General features: G+C 42.1%; 1 protein-coding gene across 1 annotated transcript in view; it reads left to right on the top strand.

Annotated features, from left to right (window-relative positions):
• The window catches only part of KCNH8 (potassium voltage-gated channel subfamily H member 8), a 428672-nt gene that overhangs the window by 363117 nt on the left and 45118 nt on the right, over window positions 1-20437 (top strand). The window contains exon 11 of the mRNA XM_074986135.1: window positions 1711-1925. Coding sequence (XP_074842236.1) covers window positions 1711-1925 — 215 coding nt within the window. The remainder of the gene's footprint in view (window positions 1-1710; window positions 1926-20437) is intronic.

Below are 20437 nucleotides of genomic sequence, written 5' to 3'. Positions count from 1 at the left end.
CTGCACTTGCTCGTTTTACGTTTGTAATAGTTGGATCTTGAGAATTCTAGCCATGTTTGCACTTTAAGATTTCACTTGAAAAGGAATAGTCAGTTGTCTTGTAAAGATTAATTGTTTTTTCCCCAGATAGTATTATTTTAATTAAAAGGCCTAAACTATAAGACCTAGTCCAGGTGACTTACAGATTCATCTTATTAAAATGTTCACATTCTTGAGGAGTTTCTGACTAGTATATTTGAAACAGTTTTCTTACACTCAGAACAACTTTTTAGCTAGTGTCCTTGTTTATATAGCTGCCACTGGAACAATTTTGCCTGCCATCTCAGGAATATAATCAGGAAAATCTGTTCTAAAAAGTGGATGATATCAGTCACAAAGTAAATACATCATTTTGTTTAGCTTTGTGTTGCTTTTGATTGAGTTGCCATTAGCAAATAATGCAGTGAAATCATCAAAAGTATTTGTCTTGGTCAATTGTTATATCTTCTATTATGTTTATCATTCTGATCATAAACACAGTTGGTCTTGATTAACATTTACAATAAGGGCTCTTTCTCCATTCTTAAAAGACATTTTATTCTGTCAAAGCAGCATAAGGGTATCTTAATGTGAATATTAACAAAGAGGAAGCCGTGTTAGTCTATACACTATCAAAACAAAAAGCAGTCAAGTAGCACTTTAAAGACTAGCAAAATGGTTTATTAGGTGAGCTTTCGTGGGACAGACCAAAGTGGGTCTGTCCCACGAAAGCTCACCTAATAAACCATTTTGCTAGTCTTTAAAGTGCTATTTGACTGCTTTTTGTTTTGTTAAAGTGAATATGGCTGGATTTACTCTAGGCCCTTGTGAAAAAAAAAATGTAACATCTCCATGTTTACAGCAAAGATACAGCAGTAATAAACCAAAACCAAAACCAAAACCACAACCTGATCTGCTTTAAGCAACTTATGGAGTTTTTTAATTTATTCTTTCAAATTAAGTCTGCCAGTGCAATATCCATGTGGAATTACCAGCCAAATGCAATTTCAGATTTGAAATACAGCTCTATTACTTTTATGTGCCAGTGTGTATGAACATTTCACCATAACCTTTCCATGCTCTGATGATCAGGTATGCCCTTTAAATACATGTGCAACTCAAAGGCAATTGTGCCTATATATAAAGATATGATTTGAGAATCAATTTGTTTTTTCAGTTCACTGTATAAAATGGTGCACAGCCACTGTGCATTGCACATCACTTGCCATACAAATTCTAAGTAAAAAAATAAAATACTTAAAAGACCCATTCTGTCACCTTTCTAATTATAACAATCTTTGTCCGTTTTTCTCTTTTCTGATAGAAGGTCTGTGAAAGATCCTTCACTTTTGCAGACACAAAATTGAACCTGTCACTAATAGTTTGTACAAATGCTATAGATGCATTTGTAGATCTAATTACATATCGCTCCCTTCAAGAAGGTGTTACATATCTGGAGATTAGCATTTGTACCTTCCCCCAATTGTAGGTACAGATGTAATATTGCAATAGCAGAAATCAAGAAAGCTTGTAAATATCAAATCATGGATGTCTTTAAAATGTCAGGAATTAAATTACGCAGCAGCAGCAGCAGCAACAGACTTTGTTTTGGCAGTTAACCTTAAATGGTCATCTGTTTCAAGAGAAGCCAAGTATTTATTCTTTTGCAATAACTTTCACATTTTCCTTTAGGTAAAGGAGATTTAATTGGAGCAAACCTCTCAATTAAGGACCAAGTTATTAAAACAAATGCAGATGTTAAAGCTCTAACCTACTGCGACCTCCAGTGCATTATCCTCAAAGGACTCTTTGAAGTGCTTGATCTTTACCCAGAGTATGCTCACAAATTTGTAGAAGACATTCAGCATGATCTCACGTACAATCTGCGAGAAGGCCATGAAAGTGATGTAAGTTTCATTAAGCGATCTGAAGTGTCTATAAGTTTAAATATGCATCTCATACTTAGGAGGTTTAGATTATCACAGTAAACTAAGCATCTATGGTTAATTTTAAAATAAATATTCATTGTGCATGATGTGACAATTCAGTCATTAACCTCATGAAATATTGATTAGATAATTCCAACATGACCTCTTTTCCTCACTTGTCAGTGGGAAAACGTTATTTATGAATGATCCCATGAGAAAAGGTTATTTATGAATGATACCTTTTGAGTGGATTTTGTCCTCTTCCACTTATATTTACAGGTTTTTTTTTGCTGTCAGAGAAAATACATAGCCAAATATGTACTATAGATCCTGAAATACCAGGATGAACACTAATTTCATAACTCACTGAATTCTCCATTTCACACTAAAAATTTTTCATTGCTACCCTGGTTTGGAATGAGCTCTTTTATGAACAACAGTTTTTCAGTGCAGTGCAAATAAATATATTTGATGTTGAATCCAGGCCTTCATAGACATGTGACTGCACAGATAATCAATATGTTGTACACAGTCTGTACTTGCAAGGAAGCAGCCCTGAAGAGGAATAGCTAAGGACCACAGCCTGGATTGACCAAAACACTTTGTATTTACTACACAATTTCAGTTCTATTAACAGTTCAATAATTAAAACAGCTGGAGACAATTCACCTCTTGTGATTCAATATATGTGTTAAAGTCTCCTAAGTAAGACTAAGTGCTTAAGTGACCACTAAACTGAGAACGCTAGTTAGAAGATAGTGATGGGCAAAGTTCTAAAGGTTCACAGGTTTGAGTCACATAAGTTTTGATAAGTTCAAATGCTTATCCAGATTTCTCTGTTTTTTGAAGCTACATGGTGACTCCCTGGAAGGAAGCCTTGGCTAACCTAAAGCACGTGACTTGGGGTTAGGAAATCTGGATTGTAGTCCTAATGTTCACACACACACACACACACACACACACACACACTCTATCCCATAGCACCTCTCAGACATATAGGCTATGTCTACACTAGAGCAATCTGTTGACAGATGTTATTGTTGGAAGATATCTTCTGACAAAACTTCTGTTGACAAATTGTGGCCAGGCTACAAAGCAGTTTGAAAGAGCTATCCACTCTGTCGACAGAGAGAAGCCAGACTTCCTCGCTGCTCTCTCAATAAACAGGCCTACCAGAAGCACAGCAGACGGGGCTGCTCATTGTCGCTGAACCCCTGTCTGTTGACAGAAGGCTGCCTGAGAATGTCCAGACTGCCTTTCTGTCGACAGATGCGTTTTGTCTCATGGGGGAATGGCAGAAGGCTGTTGAGAAGAGTGCCATGTTCTGTCGATTTATTGCTAACAGAACACCTTAGGAATGCAAATCGTCCATAGGTTTTGTTGACAAAACTCACTAGTGTAGATATAGCCATAGATGACTGCGGCTACTGCACGGTAGATGAGAAGTGGGTGAGGCCGGGAACCAATAGAAGCATGGTGCATGGACCTAGGCAACAACAGGTCCTCATCTTGCCCATATCCATTCCTGCATGCTCCTGCAGAAAATATCACTCTGGAGCTCAGTTCTGCAGCAAGTTGTCCTGTGCACAGCTTAGCCTGCAATAAGACAGCTTTATGCCCTAAAGCAAGAAAGAACTCAGGAGCAGGGTCTCTCTCTGCTCTGAGTGGCAGTGTTGGTTCTGGATGTATTTAAACTTATTAGCATGCCCTAGATCTTGTGAGTCGTAGAACGTATTGTGCTCTCCAATTGCTGAGAAGCCCCAGAACTACTTTTCACAAAGAGAGCACCAGAGCCAGCATATATAGAGAACCTTTGCCACAAATGATAGAAGAATGTTAGCTAATTGAAGCCAACAGGCTTCTTGGGGCTAGGAAGAAGTTTGAGAGCCAATCTCAATCAAAGAAAGGGATTAGGCTCACTTGAAAATTGTGGCTGAAATCTGGGCTTTCCTCTTCTTTCCAGTACAGGTTCCTACAATACTAAAAATAGTGCAAATTGTAAATTATCCAATATATTATATCCATATAAACCTATGAAATTGCTATGAAATTAGGCACAAACCTGTTCTTGTTTGAAGTGATGGGATAATAGGTACTTCTCCCTGACCCCCTGAAGGCTAGCACACACAAGCCACGTCTACACATGCACGCTACTTCGAAGTAGCGGCACTAACTTCGAAATAGCGCCCGTCACGGCTACACGCGCCGGGCGCTATTTCGAAGTTAACGTCGACGTTAGGCGGCGAGATGTCGAAGTCGCTAACCCCATGAGGGGATAAGAATAGCGCCCTACTTCGACGTTCAACGTCAAAGTAGGGACCGTGTAGTCGTTGAGCATCCCGCAACTTCGAAATAGCGGGGTCCGCCATGGCGACCATCAGCTGAGGGGTTGAGAGACGCTCTCTCTCGAGCCCCTGTGGGGCTCTATGGTCACCGTGGGCAGCAGCCCTTAGCCCAGGGCTTCTGGCTGCTGCTGCGGCAGCTGGGGATCCATGCTGCAGGCACAGGGTCTGCAACCAGTTGTCAGCTCTGTGTATCTTGTGCTGTTTAGTGCAACTGTGTCTGGGAGGGGCCCTTTAAGGGAGCAGCTTGCTGTTGAGTCCGCCCTGTGACCCTGTCTGCAGCTGTGCCTGGCACCCTTATTTCGATGTGTGCTACTTTGGCATGTAGACGTTCCCTCGCAGCGCCTATTTCGATGTGGTGCCGCGCAACGTCGAAGTTGAACATCGACGTTGCCAGCCCTGGAGGACGTGTAGACATTACTCATCGAAATAGCCTATTTCGATGTTGCTACATCGAAATAAGCTATTTTGATGTAGGCTTCACGTGTAGACGTAGCCACACACACTTGTATTAACCACCTCAACCAACTAGTGTTTTCAATGCTTGTGTTTTCAGTGCTACAATATCCTTGAAACAGTAATGCTTATGATGGCAGACATCCAAACATTGTAGGATGTGCCAAGATCCCTTTTCTTTCTCTTTGGCCGCGTCTACACGTGCACGCTACTTCGAAGTAGTGGTGCCAACTTCGAAACAGCACCCGTCACAGCTACACGTGTTGAGCGCTATTTCGAAGTTGAAATCGACGTTAGACAGTGAGACGTCGAAGTCGCTAACCCCATGAGGGGATGGGAATAACGCCCTACTTCGAAGTTGAACGTCAAAGTAGGGCACGTGTAGACAATCCGCATCCCGCAACATCGAAATAGTGGGGTCCGCCATGGCGGCCATCAGCTGAGGGGTTGAGAGACGCTGTCTCTCCAGCCCCTGCGGGGCTCTATGGTCACTGTGTGCAGCAGCCCTTAGCCCAGGGCTTCTGGCTGCTGCTGCTGCAGCTGGGGATCCATGCTGCATGCACAGGGTCTGCAGCCAGTTGTCGGCTCTGTGGATCTTGTGTTGTTTAGTGCAACTGTGTGTGGGAGGGGCCCTTTAAGGGAGCAGCTTGCTATTGAGTCCGCCCTGTGACCCTGTCTGCAGCTGTTCCTGGCACCCTTATTTCGATGTGTGCTACTTTGGCGTGTAGACGTTCCATCGCAGCGCCTATTTCGATGTGGTGCTGCCCAACGTTGAAGTTGAACGTTGACGTTGCCAGCCCTGGAGGACGTGTAGACGCTATTCATCGAAATAGACTATTTCGATGTAGCGTGCATGTGTAGATGTAGCCTTTGAATACTCTTTTCCAAGCAGTTTTTAAATATAATGATATCTCTAGAAATTTATGGGAAATGTTAGTTTTGTAGGATTTTCTCATCCTTAGCTTGGAGGATCATTAATTCATTTGAACCAATCATTTTTGTTACCTCATTCTTTCTCTTTCTCTCTCTTCCACTACATTTTTATGTGACAGAAAACTCAGTACACATGAAAACAGAGGGCGAATTTGAAAGCTCATGAAAATGAATCAACAGCAATACTTGGCTTACTTCAGGCAAGACTTTTCCCATGATCACTTGCCAGTGTAATTCAGGCCTAACAAACAATGTATGCACTTTTCATGAAGCACACCTGGAGAAAAGCCCACCAATTATCTCACATTATTGAATGTGCTTTTACTTATAATTTGAGCCAGGTGATTTTTTTTTTGTTTTGAAAGAGAGAGTAGTAAATTTGCCATAAATGTGTTTTTCAGGGCACTGAAATGATTTTGGGTCAAATTTGACAGACTTTCTGCCCAGGGTCAAAAAAAATAGCTTCTTTCAAAAAAAGAAAAGGAGTGTAGACACTGCTCTTTCGAAAGTAAACCCCATCTTTGAAAGAATCCTTCCCATTTAAAAAAAGGGAAGAAGGGTTCTTTCGAAGATGTGGTTTACTTTCGAAAGAGCTGAATCTACACTGCTTTTCTCCTTTAGACATAAGCACTTTTGAAAGAAAAATATGAAGTCAGGTGTCAGATATGTAAATCTGCACCTCATTTGCATTTTTGATTTCCCTTATTTGCATGCCTCTTTTGAAAGAGGAATGCAAGTGTAGATGCAGCCTTTCTGTTTGTATCAGGAAACCAGGTGGGATTGGTCTGAAGCAAGTCTTAGCCAGATGTTCTACAATGAAGCAGAAAGGCAGGACCATTTGGGATGGGAAGGGTAGCTCACTGGTTAGAGCATTGGCCTTTTAAACCCAGGCTTGTGAACTCAGTCCTTGGGGGGGGCCTTTCAATGGTCTGGGGTATGTTAGATTTAAAAAAAAAATCTGTCAGGGTTGGTGGTAGGTGAGTGCAGGCGACTGGACTTGATAATCTCTTGAGGTCCCTTCCAGCTCTATAAGAGGTATATATGTAATTTTGCTTACTTAAAATTGATAATAATAAAAATTTTCAAGACAATGAAAACCAGTATGACTATAAATGATTCATCTGCATGGATATATTTTTAATTATGTTTAAGTTTCATGTTGTGCAATAAGTAACATGGGAAACTTTTTACTTTCTAATTATGCAAAATATGTTAAAGTGGATCATCTAAATTTGGATCCACGTCTCCTGAGCTGGATAGCTAGTGCATTAAACCTGAACCTTGGCGGTTAACAGGCTGTCGATGTTTTGTGGCTGTAACTATGAGCTGTGATAAGCAATAAGGAACGCTGGCATGAAACCTTTAAAATTAGCCAGGAGTAATTCCCAAGGCATGTTTGTTTATTGGAAACTAATTGGTTTTATTAAAGGTACAGTATACTGTAAATATTTGGATCAGCAGTGTAGAACCAGTTGCAGTCTTGAATCTCACGTGGGATTGAAAAGAATAGGCAAAATATGTTTGCTACATTGAAGATAAATCAACCATGTCTCTGACTCTAATATAATTCTGCGCTTTCAGCAAATAATCACATTTGATGCTTGTTTAGTGCTCTTGGGTGGCCCTACTAAGAAAATTATTCTGCACTACCCATTTAGACTACTTGAAATCAAAGTGGTGTTTCACTGTGTACCTAAAATAAATGTTCTACAGAGCTACTTTTACTCACCTAATTTTGATTTTGCTGTCCATGTGTTTTTCTTGCAGCCAGTATCTGATGTAGAATATGAGAGCAGCTGAGAGCTCTGTGGAGCAATCTGAGTGCACATACAAGAAAATTTGGTTTCAAAGAGTGCCTTTAATTCTCAAGGCTGAATGATGTTCTTAGAGAGAACCTGGGGCTACAGGGAATATCACTGGCTAATCCACATGATGAGTTAGGCATTTAACTGGCTCCCTGGCCTCCCATCTCCCTAGTGGAATGCATAAGGGCAACCCCTTTTCCTTGTACACAACCCTGTTGACTTCAGCCGGGTCCCACAAAAGTCATGTGAGCATATTAGCTGTCCCAGGATTGTGGTTTAACAGAGGAATTTGCATGAGTTTCCCTTTACAATAGACAAGTATCAGAGGGGTCGCCGTGTTAGTCTGGATCTGCAAAAGCAACGAGGGGTCCTGTGGCACCTTATAGACTAACAGAAATGTATGAGCATAAGCTTTTGTGGGCAAAGACCCACTTCATCAAGTCTGCATCTGACAAAGTGGGTCTTTGCCCATGAAAGCTTATGCTCATACATTTCTGTTAGTCTATAAGGTGCCACAGGACCCCTCGTTGCTTTTACAATAGAGTGGGCCAGGCTACTAAGTAGTGGGTGTCAATTAGAGAAGACCAATAAACAGGAAAGATAAAATTGTCTGTGCATTATTCACTAAACATAGTTTTCCATGTTAAGTTTAGTTTCCATTCTCATCTCGGAGTATTTTTATCCTGCATAAAAATTTTACATAGTTTTAATTATATTCTTTACCATTCTAAATTCCCCAAGCACTGCTCTCGAGACCAGCAAAGAGGCATGTATGTGCTTTTATTTGTAAGTTTTTTAGCACTGCAGATAGACCAAATTCAGTTCTCACTTTTACATGTGAAGTTCTTCAGTGTGATTGCTGAAACTGAGGGAAGAATTTGGTCTAATAAATGAAGAGCAGTTTTAACACACCTCATAGCTACTCTGTTGCTAATGAAACCTCACTGGTCTAGCTTTGATTGTCATCATAAAACTCCATATACCTGTAAACATCTGAAATCATGAACTGTGGGACTTATTTATTTAGCTAACCCTTCCCTATTAAATTTGGTTAAAATTACTTTGGGCAAGATTTTTAAAAGAGACTGGTGATTCTGGACATTTTAAATAGGCCTAATTTTCAGAAGCTGGGTGACTGGCGCTTTCAGAAAATCAAGCCCTTTTAAAGTCATTCTAGTCAGATAACCAAAACTGGGACTCACACAATGTCATTACAATAGTCCCTTGTGAAACTCTTGATCTTTTTACCTGTCAGAACTATCCTCCATACATTAGCATGTATGTGGCAGATATTCTGTTGCACAAAATGATTCTTAATCCATGACAATGATTTTCCTGATTTTAGGATATTTCGAATGGGGAACAACAAGGGTAAGCTCCCCTGCCTGTAACGTCACATAACCAAAGTAGATGAAACTATAACCAAGAAAAGAGGATGGTTGAGACAAAAACAGAAAATAATCTGAAAACCAAGTATACCGATCAGAACGAAACAAAATTCAGCAAAGAAATTTCTACAACACCTTTTCCCCTTAAAGAGTTGGTGCTAATGGCCAAGAGATTACTTCCGTATATGACAGAGAAAAGAGCAGTCATTGAGGAAGCAGCAGAGGAGTATCACTGAGAAATGAAAGATGTATAATAGAATTTCCCAGGCTATCGAGTTGAAACTGCAACCTTCCCATTATAGAAGGGCTGACACCATAACTTGAACAACACATGAAGAAAATCCCAAGAAACTCCTAAATACAAGAAATAGCACCCTCCAAAGTATCTCAGCCTCTGTGGAGAGCGTGAGAGAGAGACGGTCCTATGGAAATGGGGAGGTAAAAGCCTCAATGGGTTCTGCTGATAATGCTAGAAACAGCAATCCTCAAGTGGGCTTGTGATGCTATCAGAACCCAGTGCTGTGTACATAGCTTTCCCAGCAGGGCTATTGTGTTGTCTTTTTTAGGTATTCTCGGCAAAGAAGGATTTTAACTAGAAAAGCATCTTTATAAAACTGGTGTATATTCTGCCCCTCTGTCGTCTTTGCTACAGTATGAGATATTTTCTGGAAAAGCGAAAGTTTTTAAGCATATATAATAATTTTGAGAGTTAAGAATAGCTTCTTGGTTAAAGGGAATTGTAAGATTAGTCATAAATCATGCCATCGTTCACGTCAGTTAATTTGATTTTAGCTCTGAAATAATTTACTACGTGACAGATTTTTGGTGTCTTTTATATACAGTCCACACACATTGTACAAAGTGGGGCACTATCCAAGCCAGATACTTTTGCCATTTCTTGAGTTTTAATGAACTCCCAAAGGAAGGTAAGAACCTGTTTGGAAAGCATGTGTTCTGTGCCTTTGATTCAGCAGGGCACTATCAATATGTGTCACAGTGTGAAGGGAAAGATGGCTTGCTCGAGGACTTAGAAATCTATCTCTGTGGACAGGATATTTAATTAGTATGAATCCATTTCTTGTGTAGCACTAAAAATAGCATCCCATCTTTCATGGAGAGCTGTCCCCTCAAAACTGGCAGAGTATACTGTGTAAAAATAAAAATTCTGGATCTGAAAGAAAGGGAGGGATTGGGACTGTGCAGAACTACCACAATAAAAATGATACATAATTGTGATTGGAGATTCAGAATAGAAATGCAGTAGATTCCTTCTTTTGTCAGGAGCCATCATCTCATTGTTGTAAAGTTAGTGTTTGTTGGTGGCATAACGACCCAGAATCTTTGAATGACTGAAGTGAGGGATTTATACAGAAAAGAAAAATAAATATAAGTTGTGCATGGCCAGTGCTCTTAGACAGAACAGCTAATTCTCCTCTTTCTGAGAAACTTACATCTTATTTGTAGGCTGTGTTAACCTTAAAAGGTTAGTTTTCCCACATATCAACTTCAAGTAGTGTTCTTTTGTCACTGACAAAATTAAAAAGCTCTTGAAGAACTGGATAGTGCTGTACAGGCAGGCAGTCATGTTATTTATCATGTATCCAAACATATTAGTGACATTACCAGCATTTTTTGAAAATCAGTTTCGAAAGGGATCTGCTCTTAAGTTAGTGTTATGTTCTTTCAACACAGTTATCCACTGAAGTAGTTGAAGTGTGCTTCACTTCCCATTTTCTGATATTTTAGTTTAATTTGGTAGGCTAGAATGATTGTCATCAGAGTCATTAGTGCTTCTGTTCACTTGTTAGAAGTTAGATAGGTTAACATTGTTTTTCTGGTAGATCTATATGAGTGTAACTGGAAGAACTGAAAATATCCAAACCTACAACTAGATGTTCAAGATAAAACTGCTGATGAGCCACATCTCTGTCATATAAAACAGAGGTCTTGGTTATGAGTTATGCTGCGGTTTCTCCTGCAAGGTGCCAAACAAACTGGTCCAATCCAGCAAAGCACTTAATTGTGTATGTAAAATTAAGCACAGATAGAATCTGCTGGCCACCAATGCATTTTCCATGTACCCTGGGGCCTCCTTTGAATTCTTCGGATACTCATTCCTTGAGGTGCCATTCTTAGACCTGCTATAGAGCAAGGTCACAAGTCCCAACAATGGCTTTCATTCCCAAGCAACCTCAACTGCAAGCAGCCTGTGTTTCAGGCTCAATTACCATAGAAAACTGGGTCCTGAGCACTATCAGATGTGGTTATGCCCTACAGTTCTTCTGTCCCTCTTCCCTCACCCCATCCCTCTTCACGGACACCCTCACAAGACACTGATCTTTGAATAGATTCAGTCTCTGATGGTGCCAGAGTCTGTTGCAAAGGTCTCCCCACAGCATCAGGAAGAGATATTCCACTCTCAGTATTTCATGATTCCCATGACCAAGGGAGGGATAAGACGTACCCTAAATCTCCGTGATCTCAACAATTACTTCAGATACCTGAGATTCCAAATGGCTGCCATAGCAACCATTCTCCCTGCCTTAAATTTTAATGATTGGTTTTTGCCCAGGATCTCCAGGGTGCTTATGTCCATATATCAATCCCCCTGAGCCACAGGAGGTTCCTCAAGTTTGCTGTAGCTGGTCATCATCATCATCATCATCATCATCATCATCCTCAGCAGGAAATCAGCACTCTTGTATCCTTCTCCAATTTCAATCATCCCAGACAGACATGAAAAGAATTGGTAATCAGGAGAAAATGCAACATGGTTTTTCAAGAGGTAGGTCATGCCAGACCAATCTGATTTCCTTCTTTGTGAAGATGACTGATTTTTTTTTAAGACAAAGAAAACGCAACAGATCTAATCTACATGGATTTCAGCAGGACATTTGATAGAGTTCTGCATGGGAAATTATTAGTTAAATCGGAGATGATGGGGATTCATGTGAAAATTGAAATTTGCATAAAAACCGGGTAAAGGGGAGACTACAGCATGTCAACCTGAAATTCAAACAGCAGGTCAGCCTGAATTGTCAGGCTGGAGTGAGGTTAATGAGGTTCCTCCAGTATCAGACTCAGGACTGATCTTTTTATAAAAATGCTTTGGCTCAAAAAGTGGGAGAGTGTTAATAAAATTTGCAGATGACACAAAATCAGGAGGTACTTCCAATATAGAGAAGGAACAGAATATCATACAAGAAGATCTAGACAACCTGGAAAATTGGAGTTGTAGAAATGAAATGAAATAGTGCAAAGTGCACTTCAGGACTAACAACATTATTTTTTCTAAAAGATTGGGGCTTATTAGTTGGATGTAACAGAGGAGGAGAAAGACCTGAATATATTGGTTGGTTGCAGGATGACTGTGAGCCACCAATGTGATGCAACCATTCAAAAGATGAATGCAGTCGTAGGATGGATCAGGCTAGGTACTGCGAGTGGGGAAGTGTTAGTACCGTTGTACAAGACCTCTGGGTTACTGTGTGCAATTCTGGACTCCAGTGTTTAAATTCAAACTAGAACAGATGCACAGGACTACTAGGGTGACCAGATGAATGGAAAAGCTATCTTATGTGAGTAGATTCAAAGAACTTTTTGTGTTTAGCTAATTCAATGAAGGGTGATCATGGGCAATGATTATTCTCTATAAATGAATCAGAGGGATCAATATTAAGGTGGCAGAGGAGCTATTTAAGTTAAATACCAATACGGACACAAGAATAAATGGCTATCCACTGTCACAAAAAGTTTAGACATGAAATCAGATAAAGGTTTCTAATCATCAGAGGAGTGAAGCTCTGAAACAGCCTTTGCGGTGGTGACAAAGAAAACTGCTTAGAAGCCTGAGCCTGATGCTTAAGGAGGGGCTGATAATGGGACACCAGATGGGGAAAACTCTGAGTTACTGCAGATAATTCTTTCCTGTGTGACTGGCAGGTGGGTCTTGTCCACATTCTCAGACTCTAACTCAGAGGTTCCCAATCTTTTTGAGACAGGGCCCATTTTGACAATTCAGGAAGACTTTGTGACCCAAGGCAATCCAAAACCAGGCCAGGGGTGGGAAGAAGTTCTCCCCGGGAAAAACACACCCCCACTCTCATCTTAAATCCCTTTCAAATCCCTTAAAACCAAAATGCTCCCCCCCACCTCTCCCAGATTAAACTCCTCTCAGCTAGGGTTCCCAGATTTTTGGAAAATTTGTGAGGTACAGACAGCCCCACCCATGGGATCCCAAGCCAGGGCTGCCTGTCCTACATAAGATTTCCAAACAGCGGGGGCGGGGGCGGGGACCCTGAGAACTGGCTCAGGCACAGAGCCTTGGCCAGCAGCGCCAGCTGTGAGATCCCCAGCCAGAGGGGGGTGGGGCAGGGAAGGGCAGTGCAGCGCCGCAGCTGGGAGCTGGTTGGAGCACAGAGCCCTGACTGGCTCTCAGCCCCACCCCGCCCCCCATACACAGACTTAAACCCCTCTTAGCTCCTCTTTACCCGCCACCTACCTCACATAAGTTCCACATGCTGCTGCTGTGGCCTCCCTGCTGCTCCTTTGCTGAGCCGCCACTTCTGCTTTCTCTGAGCATCTCCCCCCAGCTCTCCTATTCCTTTCCCCCACCTGCAGCACATGCAGTTCCCAGTGCTGCTGTGCTGAAGTGAGACTCAATTTAATTGGTTTAATGGCTGGATCCCTCCTGTCAGCCATTAACCCACTTACATTGAGCTTCACTTCAGCGCGGCAGGGCAAGGCAGGGCAGGGACCGGGAGCCAGAGCAGTGAGCAGCGACAGAGCCACAGATGTCTCCTCTAAGATCCACGTGTTTCTTGGAGCTGCACAGCCGGCAACCTTACCAAATCTAATCACAACCCAAAGCTGGGAATCACTGCTGTAACTTATCACCGTATTTGGGGTCAGGAAGGAATTTCCCTGTGAGTCAGATTGGCAGAGACCCTTGGGATTTTTTGCCTTCCTCTGGAGAATAAAACGTGAGTTGCCTGCAGGTTTAAACTCTGCAGCTACAGTTCCACTACAGTTCTCTGTCAACAGAAGTCACTGTCTGAAGAGATTTTCCAACAAAACTTCTGTCGACAGAGTGCAGCCACACACAAAAGCCCATTGGAAGAGCGCTCAGCTGTGTTGACAGAGCAGCGGGAGTCCCTGGCAGCCCTCTTGATAAATCAGGCAGCTGGAAGCACAACAGACAGGATTAAGCCCTAAGTGATGATCGGTTTGATAGGTTTTCTGGGAGCAAATTTCTTAGCTGCCTGTGTTCATGGCCTATTTAGCAGTGACTATGGTTCAGTGCTCCCTTGCATCACTTTCTTACAAGACTTTTTCAGGTTTACCTTTTCTTACATGCTTCTGGGGCTGCCTGGCTCCTGTTTTCAGGTTAAATAACCCTGCTGCTGAATGAGACATCACCCACACAACCACCCACATGGCCTCCCTGTGTTTCTATTTAATGACAAGCAACAGGGGCCATCCTTCTGTAAAACAACATAACCAGTTGGGCAAAATACAGAGAGAGAAGAGTCTCTTTCATGTGCTTTCCATGGCACTTTCAATTTTAAGCCAGAGAAAAACACTGTGGTTTCATCTATACTGCACAGTTTTTTTTTCTTTTTGACAAAACCCGTGGAGTGTCCACAGTAAAAATGTGGTCTGTCAACAGTAAATGGACAGAATATGGCGCTTTTGTCAACAGGACTCTGCCTCTCCCCCATGAGCAGAATGCCTTTGTCAACACAATCTGTCAACAAAAAAGCCATGTGGTCACTCTGGGGGAGATCCTCTGTTGATAGACAGGGCTTCCAGGTCACCAGGCACCCCTGTCTGCTGTGCTTCCACTTTTGTGTGTGGCTGCAATCTGTCAACAGAAATTTTGTCTTTGGTCCACCCCCTCTGGGGCACCTGGCACTAGCCGCTGTTAGCAGACAGGCTACTGGGCTGGAAGGACCTTTGGTCTGACCCAGTATGGCCATTCTTATGTCTCTTATGTTCTAAGGTATCTTCCAACAGTAACTTCTGTCGACAGATCGCTGCAGTGTAGACATAGCCTGTGGGAATAGCTTCTCTCTGATGTTTCCTGGCAGGACATTTCATAGACATCTCCTGTCTAGTTCTGCGACCAAGCATCAACAAAGCCAATTGTCATGAAGTCCCAGGCATGAATTTTTGGAACCACTCTTGAACAATTGCCTCCACTACTGCTGTTGCCATAAACTCAACACTTCTTTCTTTGCATGTTTGCAATCAAACCTCTCTTTCTCCCTGTCCTCCACCACACACATCAGCTTCCTCTGCCTGCTAAGTACTCAGCTCACTGGGCATGGTGAAGGTCAGGAGGTTTGGACAAGCAGTGTGTCTCCAGACCCCAAAGAGGTTTAACTCTGACCAAGGCTAATGTCTCTTCTGCTTGGAATATTGGCTGAATACTATATAAATATTTGGTAAAAACTTTCCTGACCGTGGTGCCCTGCAACTTTGAGAACACTTCACTGACCAACCCTTATCCATCCCCCCTATTGTGCTTCTAATGTCCAACACACAGGTAAGGTGCACATGACGTTGTAAAGAAGCATAAAGTTCAGGAGTGGTAAAATGGGGTGCTTTTTCTCTGTAAGACATGGTGCTGTTTGTCCTTTGGTTTTCATTCCTTGTAACTTTATCTAAAGAATATCAACCTGGCACAGGTTGTGTGTAAGTTTTTCTAGGAACTGCAAATCCTACTGAAAAAATAGAGATCTGTTTTTTCCTTTTTTTTCTTCTCTTCTTGATGTAGATTATTATACCCCTCGGTGCGGGCATTCATCCCACCCTGTTTCACTAAACCCCATCAGGTCCTAATCTCCACTGTTTGGGATAATTTCCAATTCTTTTTACTTGTTTCCCAAGACCCTTGCATGTTGCAACCTTTAGACATTATTTCATTGATGAGAAGCCCCATAACAAGTGGTTCTGAAGTAATACCACAAGGGACCAAAACAGAAGAAATTTGATGTCTTGCAAAATCGCCTTAATACAACATTTGTGGCAACACAAATACCAATAATCACCACAATTATGCCATTACTATATGGTGTCACTACACATGTGAGAGATGTTTATTTGGATACTTGAGATGTTTGGATTTCTTTTCAATTTAATTCTGAATTTTCTGGACCAAACTGCTTGTTTTGGGGAAAATTGCAAAATACTTCTCATGTCTGTGTCCTAAATTACATGTATGCACACCCAACTTTAACTCCATTTTAATGCAGTATTTTTAATCTGGGATTATGCATACATAAAAGAAGGCCTCTTCGGGCAACCCTTATTCCTGTGAATAGCTCCATCCACTGGGTTTCTACAAGTGGACCCATAATGCTTTCAGATAAACAGCCCTATCCAAAGTGACCTGTTTATTGTTATTGTAATTACAATATTGAGACTAAGTGACCAAGTTTACCAACTAATTTTAGCTCTTGAATCATTTTGAACTCTTTCCATCCCCGTTCACCTCACTTCCCAGGATTATTGCATTTTGCAGCAGATTATAAAGCTTAACCAGAGGGTTACATGTAGAAAAATCCAGAGTATAGAAAAGCAGCTTATCTATGTTTTTAAAATGTGCACAAAAAGGGTATAAAACACAGCTACACCCAGGAAAAACTCTTGGCTTTCAATGGTGTATTCTCCTAGGAATCTAAGCAAATTTCTGTTGTGGGCATGTTAGAGATGGGTGTGATCTACGTATCACTGAGCCATGGAACATTGCACTTGCATTGATTTGCAACCATTAAAGTGCTTGTGTGTCTGCAACAGGAAAGCAGAAAGCAATAATATAAAGGCCATATTCTCAGTTACACTGATTTGTGTTCAGATGGACTTCTTTTGAGCAACTCTAAATTTACACTGGTATAACGGAGAGCAGAATTTGGGCCTAAATTTGGAAAAATTATTACACTAAACAACCTTATTATTCAGTGTGATGTAAAATTAAATTGTGGGATTTATTTAAAAATAGTAGTCCAGATACAGCACTATTGAAATCTTAAAATAATTCTGAAACAGTCACTGTTCTCTTAAACAAATATGTTTACATTTTTTAGTAATCATACAGATTATTCTACGCGCGCGCGCACACACACACACACACACACACACACACACGCAGAGTGACTTTTTTGTGAAAAAAGGAAGAAGCAGTACTCCAGTACACTGGCTCCCAACCCAGACCTCACAGGCAACCCTATGCCTGGGGCTGCCAAGGTGCTGGTACTCAGTAGCAGCAGGTACTGGCACAAAGAAAGCACTGTGCATGTGTGTGTGTGTGTGTGTGTGTGTGTGTGTGTACTGAAACATATGATTGCAGTAATGTGTAAGAATACATGAACAAACTGTATATTCACATAAACACATGCAAAAGCACAATTCATGCACTCAATATATACATATTATTTCTAGATTTCAGAGTTCAGATGCATGAGGCATTAGGTGTATAACTTCTTTATATGTGAACCAAAATGTTACTTTTAAAATGTTAGAGATACTTCATTAGGAAACAAAAGATGCTGCATGGATCCCCTAAAGAAAGAGAAATAAGTAACGTGATATGTTCAACAAAGAAAAAACATGGATTATTTTGCAGATTTAAAGTTTCTGTAAGTAGACTTTTTAAAATTAATCTATTAGAACAGTTCACTTAGGCTGGGTCTACACATGCCCCTTCCTTTCGAAAGGGGCATGTTAATGAGCGGGTTCAAAAGATGCTAGTGAGGCGCTGCAATGAATACGCAGCACCTCAATAGCATGATGGCGGCCGCGGTGATTCGAAAGTGCAGCTTTTCAAATCGCGCGCCGCCCGTGGAGACGGGACCTTCCGAAACAATCCCCCCAGTTTTCGAAAGCCCTTCTTCTGATCACCAGATAGGAAGAAGGGCTTTTAAAAACTGGGGAGGGTCGTTTCAGAAGGTCCCGTCTCCACGGGCGGCGCATGATTCGAAAAGCCGCACTTTCGAATCACCGCGGCCGCCATCATGCTAATGAGGCATTGCATATTCATTGCAGCGCCTCATTAGTATATTTCAAACCTGCTCATTAACACGCCCCTTTCGAAAGGAAGGGGCACATGTAGACACAGGGTTAGTGTACATTTCAGTCTCCATTTGGGGAGAATAGACTCAGCACCCAGCGTTCTGCCAGTGTGCCACAACAGTAAAATCATAGAATTCTAGGACTTGAAGGGACCTCAGGAGTCATCTAGTCCAGCCTCCTGCCTAAAGCAGAATCAACCCCAACTAAATCATCCCAGCCATTACCATGTCAAGCTGGGACTTAAAAACCTCTAGGGATGGAGATTCCACCACCTATCTTGGTAGCACCTCCCAGTCTTTTACCACCCTCCTGGTAAAATAGTTTTTCCTAATATCCAACCTACACCTCTCCCTCTGCAACTTCAGACCATTGCTCCTTGTTTTGTCATCTGTCACCACTGAGAACAGTCTCTCTCCATCCTCTTTAGAGCCCACATTCTGAAAGTTGAAGACTGCTATCAAATTTCCCCTCAGTCTTCCCTTCTGCAAACTAAATAAGCCCAAATCTTTCAGACTTTTCTCATAGGTCATGTGTTCCAGACCCCCAGTCATTTTCGTTGCTCTCCACTGATCCCTCTCCAATGCGTCCACATCCTTTCTATACTGGGGGGCCCAGAACTGGATGCAATACTCCAGAGGGTGCCTGATCAGAGCTGAGTAGAAGGGAATAATAACTTCTCTACATCCACTGGAAATGCTGCTCGTAGTGCACCCCAAAATGCTGTTAGCATTCTTAGCTACAAGGGCACACTGTTGGCCATTTCTACACAGGCCACTTCCTTCAGAAGTTGCATGCTAATACAGGGAGTGAAATATGCTAATGAGGGGCGGATGCAAATTCCCTGTGCCTCATTAGCATAATGTCATGTGATTTGGAGTCCGTAAGACCATTCTTCCGGACCCCAAAATGCCATGTAGAGGCGCGGCCCCGGAGGCGGGGCTTCCAGAAAAGTCCTCCTTCCGGAGGCCCCTTCTTCCCAAAAATTTTTGGGAAGAGGGGGCCTACGGAAGGAGGACTTCCTTCCAAAAGCTCCCCCCCCCCGGGGCCATACTTCTACACGGTGTTTTGGAGTCCTGAAGAACAGTCTTCCAGACTCCAAATCACTTGACATTATGCTAATGAGGCACAGGGAATTTGCATCTGTGCCTCATTAGCATCTTTCACTCCCTGCATTATCAGGCCACTTCCAAAGGAATTGGCCTGTGTAGAAATGTCCATTGAGTCATATCCAGCCTCTCATCCACTGTAATCCCCAGGTCCGTTTCTGCTGCACTGCTACTTAGCCAGTTGCTCCCCAGTCTGTAACAATGCTTGGGGTTCTTCTGTCCCAAGTGCAAGACTCTGCACTTCTCCTTGTTGCACCTCATCAGATTTCTTTTGGCCCAATTTTCCAATTTGTCTCGATCATTCTTGACCCTATCCCTACCTTCCAATGTATTTACCTGGCCCACGAGCTTAGTGTCATCTGCAGATTTGCTGAGGGTACAATCCATGCCCTCATCCAGATCATTAATAAAGATGTTGAAGAATACTGGCCCTGGAACTGATTCTTCGGGCACTCCACTTGAAACTGACCACCAGCCAGACACTGAGCCATTGACCACTATCCATTGCACCCATCTGTCAAACCGGTTTTCTATCCATCATACAGTCCATGTGTCCAATCCATACTTCCTTAACTTATGGGCAAGAATATTGTGGAAGACTGTATCAAAACTTTGCTGAAGTCATGGTATATCACATCCATTGACTTTCCCATGTCCACAGAGCCAGTTACCTCATCACAGAAGCTAATCAGATTGGTTAGGCATGACTTGCCCTTGGTGAATCCATGTTGACTACTCTTGAGCACTTTTCCCTCTTCTAAGTGCTCCAAAATAGATTCCTTGAGGATTCCCTCTGTGATTTTTTCCAGGATTGAGGTGAGGCTGACCAGTCTGTAGTTCCCTGGATTGTCCTTCTGTCCCTTTTTAAAGATGAGTACTACATTTGCCTCATCTGGGATCTCTCCCAAGCTCCATGAGTTTTCAATGATAATAGCTAATGGCTTGGCAAAGATATCTGCCAATTCTCTCAGTATCCTTGGATGCATTAAATCCAGACCAATGGATTCGTGTGCATCTAGCTTTTGTAAATAGCTCGTAACCCATTCTTTCCCCACTGAGGGCTGCCCACCTCCTTCCCATAATGCATTGCATAGTGCTATAGTCAGGGAGCTGACCTTGTCCGTGAAGACAGAGGCAAAAAAAAAAAGCATTGAGTACTTTAGCCTTTCCCACATCATCTGTCACCCGGTTACCTCCCTCATCCAGTAAGAGCCCCACACCCTCCCAGATAACCCTCTTATTGTTAACTTAACTGTAGTAGCCATTCTTGTTGCCCTTCACATTCCTTGCTAGCTGCAGTTCCAATTGTGCTTTCACTTTCCTGATAACTGCCTGGCATTCTCCAGCCATATCTTTATACTCCATCTTACTTATCTGTTCAAGTTCCAT

This window comes from Carettochelys insculpta, chromosome 2, assembly GCF_033958435.1.
Source record: "Carettochelys insculpta isolate YL-2023 chromosome 2, ASM3395843v1, whole genome shotgun sequence".
Lineage (NCBI taxonomy): Eukaryota > Metazoa > Chordata > Testudines > Carettochelyidae > Carettochelys > Carettochelys insculpta.
The sequence above is the reverse complement of the archived record's forward strand: the minus strand, read 5'-3'. Positions and strand labels throughout refer to the sequence as shown.